This window comes from Diabrotica undecimpunctata, chromosome 1, assembly GCF_040954645.1.
Source record: "Diabrotica undecimpunctata isolate CICGRU chromosome 1, icDiaUnde3, whole genome shotgun sequence".
NCBI lineage: Eukaryota > Metazoa > Arthropoda > Insecta > Coleoptera > Chrysomelidae > Diabrotica > Diabrotica undecimpunctata.
Genome location: NC_092803.1, coordinates 36,065,364 through 36,080,587, shown reverse-complemented (window position 1 = coordinate 36,080,587; position 15,224 = coordinate 36,065,364). Strand labels below are relative to the sequence as shown.

Below are 15,224 nucleotides of genomic sequence, written 5' to 3'. Positions count from 1 at the left end.
ATAACAATTCTTGTCATTTTAACTGAGTTTAATACATGCTTCAATGTGAACATTATTGGATTAAAACAAAAATATGTTTTTTTTAGTTTAATAAATGAATTTAAGAGTTTTTTAGAGTAGTTTTAAATTTTGTGGTCACGATTGTTGTATCTATAATAGTATCAAAAATGTTTATAAAAAAATCTCATCATAGCCTTGCGTAGTAGTTTTCATGAACCACTCGATCTTGATTTATATCGGTTAGTTTTGAGCATCCTGAAACAAAAAATTATGAAATGATCAATTTATTAGAACATGTATTTTCATATAATAAAATTGATAAAAAAGAAAAGATTGCATGGGATGCCCCATTTTACTGTTATTTCGTAATGTAAATCTAAAATACGCTCATTCAGTTGCAATAGCGGACGGTAGGACACGTATCATGTCTTCCAGATACCCCAAGCTTTATATTTAGGTGTAAAGCCAACTAGTAGGCGTGACCTACAGATATAGTATGGCAGTCCGAAGAAGAGATACACACTTTAAAAGACAATGATATTCAGGATTCTCAGTCCGGATACGGAGCTGTTCGAGCGGGGGTCTACATTATACAAGTACCTAACAAGCTCGATACAGACCGTAACGCTGTGAATTAAACAGCTTAGGATACCCACAACAAGAAAACAACTACGTGTAGGGCACCCAGACTATAATACTTTCGAGGCCTGGAGTGTATTGTAAGAGCGCTGAAGGTGTAGAAAGTTTGTCAACGCTTGGTACTGAACAGGGCTCTCCGTTAATCCAGGAACGCTTCGTCAATATTAGTGAAGGAATCTCCTAAACTACGCACAGAACACCGAATCCGGTTGACAATTACTTTCGAAACCTCAAGTGTATTGTAAAAGCACTAAATGTTTAAGAAGTAAAAAAAGGTACGACTTATGGCGGTCACACCACTTCGACGTACAACAATACAATACTTTAAGTATCGATCAAAATTTGTAAAGAATCACTGCTACATCTACCTCCTAAGCACCCACCTCCCAGAAGATATTCGTTCGCTAGCCACCACATACAATCCTGAAATACACATAATCCCGAATTCACACGCTAGAAAGTGAGTGTCCTCGACTCACTCCTTAAAAGTCGCATTTAAACACACAAACAGAGATTTTGGTTTTCCAATCTCACCACCCACTAGGAGTAGATGACCAATCACCTTCTGCTTGGCTCTTTCCGCGTTTTTAGTCTGTCTAAAATCTAATCGGCAGAGGTAGAAAGCAAAAATAAAAAAAGGCCTGCAGTGCGGAGATATAATAAAAGTTATGAATATAATGGCTTGATCAGACGGGATACGATTCAATAGCACAAATCGTAGTAGCCAAATTAATAAATAGCACGAGAATAATTAAAAAAAAATAGTAACAACTATGAAAATAACTAAGTAGCAAAATTAATATATTTTTAACAAAAAAAAAGGTTTCCACGCGTTACGCACAAGACGCTTACCTTTTAACTGTAATTCTGTAGGACTTAGGTTACTCACGTAGACTTGAGTGACTAGGGTACTCAATTCGTTACTGCACAACTTTCTTAGTAATATGCAAAATGAGTAATGGATTCTTCCATGAAAGCACCAAAAAGCTCGTTGCAGACGGTACGTTCGTGTCACTATCACGAAAGTTAAAGTTAACAACTGTGTCGTAGCACCTTATTAGGCATCCCAAGTAGGCTTATTGAGTTATTCTCAAATCGCAAAGAAATTTAATATTAAATTAGCTATAATAAATAAATATAGATTCCCGAACAGTAATCTTACCAAACCAAGAAGAGTTTTATTTTATAAATTACTGTTAATATAGTGAGCTAGCACTGAAGGAAGAAATTAGGAGAGAGAAAGATAATTTTAGAAACTAAAGAACTGAAGTCAGTAGGTTTCAGAATACGAGCCATATTAAGAAAGATATAAACGAAATATTATGTTGTGTAAAATATATTTTATTTATCAATAAGCAAAAACTTTTTAATTTCATGCGAACGAAAAGGGATACGAAAAGAAAGGCCTTCACAAAACAGGTAAATAAACAAATGATCAAATATATTAAAACTATTTTAAATAAAATACGCGGTACCTGTGATTCCCATTGCATTATCTAGTTCCTTTTTTAGAATCTCTAAAATTTTCTTGACACCCTTTTCTCCATCGTGAGTTAAACCCCACAATGCAGGTCTACCAATAAACACCATTCTTGCTCCCAGTCCTAGAGCTTTATATACATCAGTGCCATCTCTGATTCCTCCGTCCATGTACACTTCAACTCTATGCCCAACTGCTTTTGCCACCTCCGGTAATGCTTCTATCTGAAATAATTTGTATTAAAGCTATGATTTTCTTGCTATTAATATTATAACATACCGTTGAGGGAAGACTATCTAATTGTCTAGCACCATGGTTCGATACAATAATAGCAGAAGCTCCTGCATCTGCTGCTGCGATAGCGTCGTCAGCTGTTAATATACCTTTTACTACGATTGGTAGTTTAGTGATACTTTTTAACCAAGTAATGTAGCTCCAGTCGGCATCTGGGTCAGAAAAATCAATGAAGTTTTTTATAGTATTACTATCTTTATATTTGTTAAGAAGAATTGACCTAAAAAAGTAATAAATCTATTTCATAAACAAGTTATCTAATAAGCGACACAGTACCTATCAGCACGTAAAAATACTTCTATAAATACGTAGTAGTAAGTAGTACACGTGTTGATAGATCCTAAACAGCACCAATCAACACGTAGAAGTATTTTGTACAAATGCTTAAGTAGATATTAAAATATTTTGAGACTTATAATTAGTAGATTTAATTGCAGTTGCTACAAAAATTTGCAACAAGCTATTTTTTTCTGGAATGAAATAATTTATTATTTTTATATATTTTTTTACGTAATTTTCCATCGTTGATCAAAGAGATTTAGAGAAGCAAAGCAAATTTAGAGAATTACAGACCGATTAGCCTCCTCAGCCATATATATAAGTTGTTTACGCGAATACTAGTTAAGAGAATGGAAAGAAAATTAGAGACTTATCAACCAAGGGAACAGGCAGGATTCCGAAAAAGTTACGGAACAAATGACCATCTACAAAGTATAAAAACCCTAATAGAGAAAGCAGTGGAATACAATAAACCTCTAGTTCTAATATTTATCGATTTTCACAAAGCCTTTGACACAGTTGAGCTAAGCAAAATATTACAGGCGCTTAAAGAATGCAGGCTAGATTATAGATATACTAAATTATTATACAAAATATACCTGCAGGCAACAACCACTGTCAGATTACATACTAACAGTAATCGCATAAAAATAGAACGGGGGGTTAGACAAGGAGACCCAATGTCACCTAAACTTTTTAATACGGTGCTAGAACATGCTTTTAAGAATTTGGATTGGATGACAAAGGGAATAAAAATAGATGGAGAATATCTAAACAACTTACGTTTCGCCGATGATATACTTATAATAGCTGAAGATCTAGGTATGGCAAGAGAGATGGTACAGGAACTCGTTGTGGCTACAGAAAGTGTAGGTTTAAATATAAATATCTCGAAAACAAAAATCATGACCAATTTGGTACCCAACCAGAACATCAGTATTGGTGGAAAAGAAATAGAACTCGTAGATAGATATAAATACCTGGGACATGAAATTATGATTGGCAGGGATAACCAGACTCATGAACTGAAGAGAAGAATCGGCCTTGGGTGGGCAGCATTTGAAAAACTGAGAGAAACTTTTAAAAGTGAGCTGCCCACATGCCTAAAGAGAAAGGTATTTGATCAGTGCGTCCTCCCAGTCTTGACGTACGGAGCAGAAACACTTACCTTAACAAAAGCAGCAGCTACCAAACTAAGAGTCACGCAGAGAAGAATGGAGCGGTCCATGTTAGGAATAACTCTGCGAGACAAAATAACCAACGAAGACATCAGGAGAAGAACCGGAGTGACTGACATCATCGAGAAGATAGCCAGACTAAAATGGAGATGGGCAGGACACATAGCCAGAATGACAGATGGGCGATGGACAAAGAGGTTATTGGAATGGAGGCCAAGGGAAGACAAGAGAAGCGTCGGTCGACCACCTACAAGATGGACTGACGATTTAAGAAGACTCGATAAAAAATGGACGAGAGCGGCGCAAGATAGACGGGGTTGGAAACATGAGGAAGAGGCCTATGTTCAGCAGTGGACTCTTGAGGCTGGATGATGATGATCAAAGAGATATGTTTTTTTACATATAAAATTAGCTATTCATAATTAAGCTGATGTCTAATAAGTGTTGTAAAACTCTATTTAGTGTGGAAGTTATTATCTTTAGTTATACTAGTAGTTCGTAGATACTAGTTTTAGTACTTGTCGTGTTGAGAGACATGTTTGATCGTGGTTGCTAATTTTGTTATGTGAGCACAATCAAATGGAAGCTCAGCACGAATCTCAATTCCGGGTTCAGCGGCACCCACTTTTTATAAGCCTTCTCTCTGCATGCGGGGCACTTCCATTCCGTAGCTTCTTGTGAAGCAAGAATGGACACAGAATAAACAAACAAAGCAAACAAAGTAAAAGAAGAATAAAGCTTTAGACATACGGAAACTATGGAAGTGGATCCCGTTACTGGCAATGGTTCCAAAGATGAGAAGGAACTACTGAAATGAAGTTCACGAAGTGCGATGAAGCTCAGCAAGGAGTTTCTACTGTCAAATCAACAATGGAGTACATTTTGAACACTTGAATAGGTAGACATTAATTTAGCACTGTAGCAAACTTTTAATTATGATGTTCAAATTTAATTGTACATAGTTTGAATCAAAAAAATTATTGAGACAATTAGGCGTTTTTAGGCTTTTGTTTTATCATTTTAAGATATTCCTGACTGGCCCTAAAAACTTCACAGATAGAAGCCCCCTGGAAAAAGAAAAAGAGGTAGACCTCGACGCTCATGGAATGAAGGAATTAGAAGAGCGATGGAATCGAGAGGTTTGGAGGAGGAGCATGTCTGGACCGGGAGGATTGGCGAAGAAGAACGGGAATTTGGAGCCGTCTCCAATATATATATATATATATATATATATATATATATATATATATATATATATATATATATATATATATATATATATATATTTCATCTAATTTACTTACCGTTGCACGTCATCCGCGTCATAGCCCGTGAAGTCACATTATACCAACACGAAATATTTAGGCGGTAGGTGTGTTCTTTTTTGGAATCACTTTGCCGAGTACACTGGCATTACAGCCACTAGATATGTTTTATTATATACTCGTAGAAATAATATTTAAAAATTTCTATTAATGTTAACTTAAAGAAATACACAATAATATGTTTCATTTAATTTGTATAAATGCATTATAAAGCATTTTTATGAAGAACATTTGTTCGGAACACACTGTAACTGTAATCGAACGAAGGTGATATTTTGGCATAAGTTGGTAACAATTATGTATGCGGTGTTGAAACTTTTTGTACTTTATTATTTTGAATTTTAAAGTGAATACCTCTTGTTTTATATTTTTACCTATTTAATAAAATCTGTTCTTTTTAGAACAAAATTAGTGTGTTTTATTTAAAAAATGTCACGTAAGAATTTAAATAGTCGTTGTAAAGAGATAGTAGCTTCTTTGATTCATTATTTTAAAACAGGAACGTGCTAATAACGGCCACATTCTACCCTTGACTGCTGTTAGAGAAGTATGTAAATGTATGGTTTGTATATTATTGTAGATGCTTAAAATATGCATTCTTGTTTTAGCGTGTAGCTGCAGCTTTAAATTTACATATTTCCAAACCAAGACCTAGAACTGAGAGTAAGAGCACTGAGATGCTACGTGTTTTCGATACTGCAATATGGACTTGAAAGCTGGACATTAAAGCAACAACACATAAATAAGTTACAGTCCTTTGAAATGTGGTGTTACAGGAGGATGCTTAGAATAGCATGGACACAGAAGAAAACTAACACGGAAGTATTGCGAGAAATGGGCAAAGAATGCGAAATAATAAACACAATAAAAATAAAGAAAGTTACAATATATTCAGGATTTTTTTAAACTTTGGCAACTATGTCAACTTCAATCTCTGTCAATGATAATGACGTGCAACGGTAAGTAAATTAGATGGACTGTATATAGATATTCCTGACTACATAAAATCGAAAGTATGTATTGTATATGGTTTGTATACACTGTTGAACTGGATTCAAGTCGAGATTTCAATAAAGATACAATATTCAGGGTGTTGTATTTAAAAAACCAAAATCATATTAGAAAGATGGCAAATCTGACAACGTTACATACATCAAATTTCAGATCTTTATATTGAAAAATAGGTTTATCCCTGTTTTTGCATAATTCGGAAAATCCATTGAAGAGATAATTAGGCATTTTCAGACTTTTGTGTACTCTGTATTTCATACTCATGACATTTATTAAGACATTGGCAACTCTGTGTCTCTCAGCCTTCATGAAGTTTTTAAGTTACATGATTTTGATACATATTTTAAAATACACAAAAATATTTCCAAAATAACTCTTTAAATAAAAAATTTAAAAGAAAAAAATCTTGTTTGCAGACTTTCTTACAACCCGTATATTATTGTACTTACTGCACATTAGGTGGTGCCCTAAACTGGTTTCTTAAATTTACTAGTCGGATACCAAATAAAGCGAAATCAATGGTAAGTACCAATGCTTCAAATCCGTTTTTTTCTGCTTCTTTTACAAAATCTTTCGTAATTTCCCTAAAACATATAAGTTGTTTAAGAAATTCCCAGAAACATAAATAATGTATTACGTGGAACGATTAAATAGTGCAAGAGATAAATAAAGATAACATTTAATGTGCTATCAACAGTACTTCTAATTAATGTATTAGAGAAAAAAGTAAAAAATAAGGAAGAAGTAAGGTAGACTGGGACCAGTTGACTAAAGGAGTTAGTTGACTAATTTCCTCCAGTTCCTCTAATGTGTAACAGATGTCGCCTGTAGACACAATATCTTCTTGCGACTCCATTTTACCATATCGCTGTTATGGTCGCTTGTGTTTTGTGTTGGTGAGAACGAGAAATCCAGAATCGTCCTTAGTAAGTAATTACTTTGGTTTTTAACATTTTTGTATTATTAATTATTATTTATAAAATCATTTAAGTGTCTGAATTTGCAAGCATCGGATATTTGGAACGTTGACGAGACGGGTATCACAACTGTTTAGAAGCTGGATAGAATAGTGGTACGACGTGGATTTAAGCAAATAGGGAAATTCACGTCCGCACAAAAAGGAACCCTTCTAACCCCTTACTGCTGCAGGGTCAGCAAGTGGTAATACTGTTCCTCCGTTCTTCATTTTTTCGAGGGTAAATTAAAGGGACCACTTTATTATAGTTGATCCTGTCAGAAGCTTAGGAGATGCAAAAACAACATTTTGTGAAATTTGTCAAGCATTTTCTGTTTCACACAAGATGTTTTAAGGAGCGCCCTATACTTTTGCTTCTCGACAACCTTGAATCTCACCTTTCTGTTTGCAGGCAACAACAATTTGCCTGCAAACACAGCCACATCGATAAAAATAGAACCTGCAAGTTCGATATTGCTTTCCCCTGCAGAAGTAAGGCCGTCTCAAAAAGCAGGTCTTCGACAAAATTTGAGAATATGACGGAAGAAGATACAAACTGCTATTTTAACCGATACTTCGATAAAAGACGCTCTCACGGAAGAAAGACAGAATGCGAAAGAAAAGAAAGGTCTACATAAAAGAGAAACATGCAACCAAAAGAAAGACATTAAAAACACGAAAATTAGAGATGGTCGACAATTTTTTTCCGGGGAGAAAGCCCGATTTCATCTACGTCTGCAGCTCATCATGACCCTACATCCATGGAATCGGAGGCTGGAACTGAGTGCTTAGTATGTGAACCATCATATCTAAATTAGAGGTGATGACTTAGTGCAATGATGGTGCAATGCAATCATTGCAGCAGATGAGCTCACATCAAATGCACTAACAAACGTAATATCACTTTCTTCATATGCCTCAATTGTGATTCAGATGATCATTTGTGAGTTTCGTTTTTAATTGATAGATTTTCTAAATGTTAATGGTTAAAATAAACGTGAAAAATTGAGTCTGCATTTTTTTTTTAATATTATTACCCTTATGATATCACTAAGAAAATATTGAGTCAACTAACCCCAGGCCGTTAGTCAACTAAACCCGCACCCGGGGCTACTTGACAGTCAAAATTTGCTTTAAAATTTTTTCTACGTAGAACTCAAATAAATTGAAAATGTATATATAATACCTGAAGGAGTATAGAACCAGCTGACGTACTTAAATTTAACAGTATGCAAAAAATAAATCAGTAAAAATTAATTTATTTAAACAAAAAGTTAACGAACCCCGGTCTCCCCTAATAAAAACAAAGATACTATGCCATGAAAATGTCAAATTATACTATCAGCGGTACTAAATCCCTGAATAAGCGTGTCCAACAGTTTAATGCTAAAAGAAGCTTCTTTATCCATATACTGTGGCGATTATAGGATTCGTTCGGGAAAATCGGTTTCATTCGCTTTTGACAAGTTGCAAAATAGAAAAACATTAAAAATGTAACAAGTAAAATGTAAAAACTTTTGAAGCCTGTAAGTCGTAGTAAAATAACTCAACGGCGTAAAAGCCACCTAAAGAGGAATATTTAGGAACAATATTAAATAAGCAAAATTTGCTATTCTTATTGTTAAAAAAGCTATGTCCGATCAATTAAAATCCACTTATTATTTACCTGCTTTGGAAAATATACATTTGTAGCCATTTTCTGCCATGTGGTGCCGCTTTCGAGACCTCTTCAAAGGAAGAATTAGAGTGTGAACTTAATATGAAGATGGTTTCTAAATCTTGAGCAGCTTAAATAAACAGCAGATATGTATATATATATATATATATATATATATATATATATATATATATATATATATATATATATTTATATATTTATATATATATATATATATAAATATTTATATATATATATATATATATATTTATATATATATATATATATATATATATATATATATATATTTATATATATATATATATATATATATATATATATATATATATATATATATTTATATATTTATATATATATATATATTTATATATATATATATATATAAATATATAAATATATATATATATATATATATATATATATTTATATATATATATATATATAAATATATATATATATATATATATTTATATATTTATATATATATATATATATATATATATATATATATATATATATATATATATTACAAATATTGTCAATAAATTTTGGATAAAGTATACAAATTTACCTTTTGCAGTAGCACATTCTCCATCCACGTGTGCTATTTTATGGAAAGCAGAGGGAGATATCCCTACGGGAAATGCCACGGACTTGCCCAATATAGTTGTTGATAAATTTCTATTGCTTACTTTGCGCATATATTTTGGTCTAATACGATATCTAAAAATGGTAAGTGCATGAATTAGTATGACGAAAAGAAATGGGAATGAAGTAAATAATGAAAAATCACAAGGATCAGTATGAATTACTGCTAAAAAAACTTGACAGTCTTCACAATCTCTCTTTACGTATAATATCTGGAGCTTGTCGCATAACACCAATCGAAAGTATTTATTGTGAAGTTGATGAATCGTCCCTAGAAGACAGAAGACTTTATTTAAGTGTAGCACACGTTGCAAAAATCAGGTCCAACTTAAAAAAACCTACTATTCAAAACTGTTTTACAAGTTCCCAAATCTCTTCATAAATAATCCAAGAACGGCCAAACTCTTCTACGCAAGGATTAGAAGCTACTTAGATAAATTAAACTACACGTTCCCAGCATGATTTTTCTCCCAATCGTCCTTAATTCCTCCATGGCAAATAAAGAACCATCAGTGCCTAATCCGCCTCATTTCGTTCGACAAACATTCAACAAACCCACCTTTAATCAAATCCGTCAATGTTATGCTTCATAACTACAAGGAATATACAAATATCCTACACAGATGCATCTAAATCAAATGAAAGTACTGGTGCTGTAGTTATAACCCCAACATCGACAAATAAATACAAACTCCCTTCAGAGTACTCCATTTACTTTACATAATTATACGCTCTATACCAGGTCACCCTTGCTGTCAACGCATCCAATAATACCAACTATATCATACTCACAGACTCTCTAAGTTCTGTATAGTCAATATGTCTACTCAACTAATTCTTTGGTCATCAAGATAAAACAAGAAGTTCATACCGCTCAACTGAAAAAAAAAAAATATTATATATTTCTGCTTACCATCCCATATTGGAATTCAAGGAAATGCTTGTAATTCACAGAAGATGCAAATAGTGATAGTGCGGAGTGTACTGAAACATTTACAAGTGCAGACGTGAAAGCTGCGGTCAAATGTAAAGTGGGAAGTGTCATCGGTCAAGCTACGCGATAGTAAAAACTCGATAAAACCCTGGCCCACATTACCAACAAGTTGGAGAGACCAGGTAATATTAACGCGACTCCGGCTGGGTCATACGCGATTAACTAATAGCCATGTGTTTTCCAACAAACAAGAACCAAGATGTAACAACTGTGAAGAAAAGTTAACAATAAAACATATATTAGAGAAATGTTCAGCATTAACGCCAAAGCTAACGCCAACCTAACCTAACAAGAAAATTAATATAGACAAGACGAAGGTAATGGTGGTTAGCAGAACACGATATATGCAATTAAATATAAGAGTAAACAATATGAACATCCAAAAGGTCCCCAAGTTCAGATATCTCGGTAGTTGGATAACTGAAGATCTAGATCCAGACATAGAGATACGTAGCAGGATTGAGCAAGCCAGAACAATATTTACTAATATGAGAACCTTGCTAAGCAACAGCAGCCTTAACTTAACGCTTCGATATCGCTTTGTAAAATGTTACATTTACTCTATACTGCTAGATAGTGTAGAAACCTGGACCATAAAGGCCAATGTGATGAACCGATTGGAGGCCTTTGAAATGTGGGTATTTAGAAGACTACTTAAAATTCCCTGCACAGATCACACAACAAATGTAGAATTATTTAATCTAATGGGCAAAAAACGAAAATTTCTGCCAATAATAAAAAGAAGAAAACTGCTTATTTGGGTCATATATTTCGAAATTCCAAGTACCAGTTTTTAAAGCTTATTATGGAAGGGAAGATAGAAGGAAAACGGGGCATCGGAAGAAAGAAATACTCATGGCTTTAAAACATAAGGGATTTGACAAACCTCGATGCCTATGCACTCTTTAGAGCCACACAAGACCGAGAGGAGTTGCATTAGAGAATTACATTAGAGTTAATCAAGAATATAGCAATAGAAATATTTAGGCTAGTTACTATGTAACAAACATGGAGAAATGGAATTATGACGTTCAACACCTAGTTTTGTACGCAATGTCACAAAATTTAATTTTTTCATTGTCCCTTGGCACTGGTAGCAAAACAAGTAGCCTGTACTGATGGGTGTACGTGTATATAGATATGATTATATGCCACAACTACGATGATTCTAATCGAATATAAGGAAATATAATTTGTTTAAACTCATATTTTGTTTGGTATTTTTGATTAATAAATCTGATTAAAAATAATAAAACTGATTTGATATGCGTCATTTATGTATTATTTTTGAATGTTACAACTGTTCCCTATTCGTGTTACAACCGCCCATTGTATGGGGTCGGTTTTAAAAATCGCACACACTTATTTAAATTCCATTTTCCGTCCAAACTGTTTTACTTAAACTACTGGTTTTAACAATAATTTTAAGAAAAATTAATATGTCTTCACGTCAAAGGCTTTGATCGTTGCTTACAGCTGCGCTGTGAATCATTAAAGGAAAATTGTTACAACCGTACCCAGTCTACACTATTCCCTACAAATAAAAATGTACTTTGATACGAGATGTGACACTAAAGTCAGATGATATATACAGGGTGTTTAAGTCGGCACACCATATGCACTGCTAGTATAAGTGTATCATCTGCGGATCAAAGGTTAAATATTTTTTTGGCTCGTATACTGATTCCTGCATCCCATTCGTCTAGTAGGTATTTTCCCCCTTTTTCTGAGTTTTAGAGTTTTATATCATACTTATTGGGTCAACTAGGTGGTTAGGTACTCGCATATATTACATTACACTCTAGAGAGGATCCTATTTTACTGAATCGAAAGCCTTTGTGTAATCTTACGAAACACAGCAGTAATGTTCTCCCGCTTTTTTTTAAATTCTCTCTGGTGTTCAGGTTCAGTAACTGCTCACGCGTTTTTTTCTCTGGTATGAACCACATTGTTCTTCGGCTATCTCTGGAAGTAGACAGTTATTTAGCCTTTCATTGATTATATGTAGCAGTATTTTGTATGCATGAGGAATAAGAGCAATTCTGCCTCTTTGATTGCATGTTGCTTGTGTTCTGAGACTGATGCATCTTTTGAAGTGTCTTTGTATAATTCTGAGCAGTAGCTGTTCCAGGTTTCTGTAACGCTCTCTATGTCGGTTTTTACTTCTCTGTTATGGTCTTGAATGGCCTGAAGTTGTGGCTCGAACTTTTGGGCGAAATATTTAATGTTTTTAAGTAGTTTATGACTTTCATGGACAACCTCAAGGATATATGTACAATGCTACATGAACTTCAGTTAGTATGTGCCATTGCTAAGCTTTGTGCCCTCCAATTTTTAAAAACTAGCAGGACCCTGGTCTACCTTGCCTTTCGACCGTTAACGAATCCACTGCCCCTATGAGTCCGACACCAAAGTGAAGGTGCCACTCCACCTTCCCCGTAGTACATGTGTTGCGATTACCTCACCTACCCGTTATCCCCTCCCGCAGGCGGATAGGTGACGCAGGCACAGGAATTTCCACCTCGCACGTAGACAGGTCGCCGCCGAGGATCTCCTCTACCACTCTTAAATCTCCTGGCGGGTACGTGTCGGGACACCAACACCACGCTTGACGCAAGGCCAACAGAGGTGTGTATGGGCCCAGCTCGTTCAACCTCGCCTGCCTCTTGGAATGAGAGTAGAGTGGTCCCACGAGAGTCCGGATACTAGGAGTGTAGACCGGTGACCGTGACGCCTAAGCGTTCGTGTGCGTTTCTACAAACCCGACACCTCAAGCGACGGCTCTCCACCTCTCACTTCCTACCCATTAGTCGCCTCTTACGACAGGCAGGGCCTTCTGACCTCGGCCTTATTCTTATCTCCGCGAGCCGAACGGAGAGAGTTAGTATGTGCCAGTGTGGGTTTTAAAATAAACATCTCCAAAACAAAATTCATGACCTAGTCTTCTTCTCATAGCACTACAACCCGAGGTGGGTTTTGGCTGACTGCACAACTTGCTTCCATCTCGAACGGCCGTCCATAATAGTTGGGTCAGTGGGTAGCCCCATTGTTCTTAGATCTGACCATATATTTCTTAAGGGCCTTCTTCCTGTGGGGGCTTCCTCCCATATTAACTTGGCAAGGCGGTTATTAGGGAGTCTATGGACATGGCCAGTCCATCTTAGACGTTGGTATTTAATCTCTTGGACTATAACTCTTGACCTAGTACCTAGCGGAAATATCGATATTGGAGACAACGAAGTAGAGCTGGGGGAAAAATACATATATCTTGGACACGAAAAAATGATCACAAGAGACCACCAAACATGCGAACTACGAAGAAGAATAAAACTAGCATGGGCAGCCTATGGAAAACTCAAAGACATCTTTAAAAGCGATATACCAATTTCATTAAAGCGTAAAACATTTGACCAATGTGTGTTGCCTGTGATGACCTATGGTGCCGAAAGTTTGACATTGACAGCTACAACTTTTAAAACGCTGCAAATAGCTCAGAGAAAAATGGAAAGGTCAATGCTGAGTATATCGCTTCGTGACTGAGTTGGAAATGAAGACTTAAGAAGAAGGACAGCAATTACCGTTGTAATTTACCGAATTGCTGGAATGGAACTGGGTCGGACACGTCGCCCGAATCAGTGATGAAAGGTGGACGAAGAGATTGCTTGAGTGGAGGCCGAGGTTAGACAAAAGAAGTAGAGGATGACCCCCTACTCTATGGACTAACGATTTCAAGAAAATGTCAAGAAATTGGATGAAAAATGCTCAAGATAGAGCACAATGGACAAAAATAAGGGAGGCCTAAGTCCAGCAGTGGACACAAAGGGCTGGGGGTGATGATGATGACTTTCATGGCGGTTTGCATGCTACTCCAGTTCTTGACCTACGTTATTTAATTAATTGTTTTTATCTACGATGCACACTGATGTTTTTATTTTTGAAGTGTTTATTATAAAAGCTAGACTGTTATACATTTAAAAATTACAGATAATAAAAAAATTCAAGAGTCTAAATAAATAAACTCTATTAAAACTGATTTTGAATTTTTATCTATATAGTAGAAGCATTGTAGAAGTAAAACAATACCGGTTAGTAATAAAACAATACTATTTTTATTATACACTGAATTATACAAAAATAAATTACTTACTTGTTAAAATCACTTTTATTCCATTCCAAAGTTTTTTGTTGTCCAGCTCCACTATAATAGAACTCAAAGTACATATTTGATAATTTCTTCTTCGCATATTCTTCGTAATCGTTGACACACACAAGATTTGATACCGAATTGGACATTTTTATATTATCAGAAAGCAATAAACTCTCCCAAAAACTATATTCGGAATATTTACAGGTTTTATACCTCTTGTCGCTTTATCTTAAAAACAGCATGTACATTAGTTATCTTAATGATTAGGTATTTATTTTTCACTGCAAGTATCACGTTCATGACAGAAAGTTAATTTATTTGTTAACTGTGTAGGGGAAAATTGGGCAGAAAATTTATTATCACTTAAAATTGTATATAAATTTCATAAATGTTTAGAAAATCATTTAAATGAAACAATAGTTAATAACTATAAAGAAAAAATTTAAATATTAGATCTGGAAGTAAATTTGGAAGAAATAAGATGATTATAATAAATAAAAAGAAACGATAACTTCTGTTGACTGGAAATATATATAGTTTCAAAAGTTTGCATAGTTTCCAAAATTTTGGTTATAATGACCAAATACTAGACTGTT

At 34.7% G+C, this 15,224-nt stretch overlaps 1 protein-coding gene across 3 annotated transcripts in view; it reads right to left on the bottom strand.

The window, feature by feature from the left end:
• Positions 1 to 15,224, bottom strand: part of LOC140447822 (2-Hydroxyacid oxidase 1-like) — a 36,655-nt gene continuing 21,431 nt past the window's right edge. For 2 of the 3 annotated variants that reach the window (XM_072540724.1, XM_072540716.1), the window contains exons 2-8: positions 14,629 to 14,856; positions 9,411 to 9,562; positions 8,828 to 8,948; positions 6,656 to 6,790; positions 2,399 to 2,633; positions 2,115 to 2,343; positions 1 to 255 (exon numbers count right to left, since the gene is read on the bottom strand). In XM_072540724.1, the coding sequence (XP_072396825.1) occupies positions 188 to 255; positions 2,115 to 2,343; positions 2,399 to 2,633; positions 6,656 to 6,790; positions 8,828 to 8,948; positions 9,411 to 9,562; positions 14,629 to 14,774 (1,086 nt within the window). In that variant the 5' untranslated portion in view covers positions 14,775 to 14,856 and the 3' untranslated portion in view covers positions 1 to 187. Of the gene's footprint in view, positions 256 to 2,114; positions 2,344 to 2,398; positions 2,634 to 6,655; positions 6,791 to 8,827; positions 8,949 to 9,410; positions 9,563 to 14,628; positions 14,917 to 15,224 lie in introns of those variants that run through there. The other variant, XM_072540707.1, reaches the window with a different exon arrangement.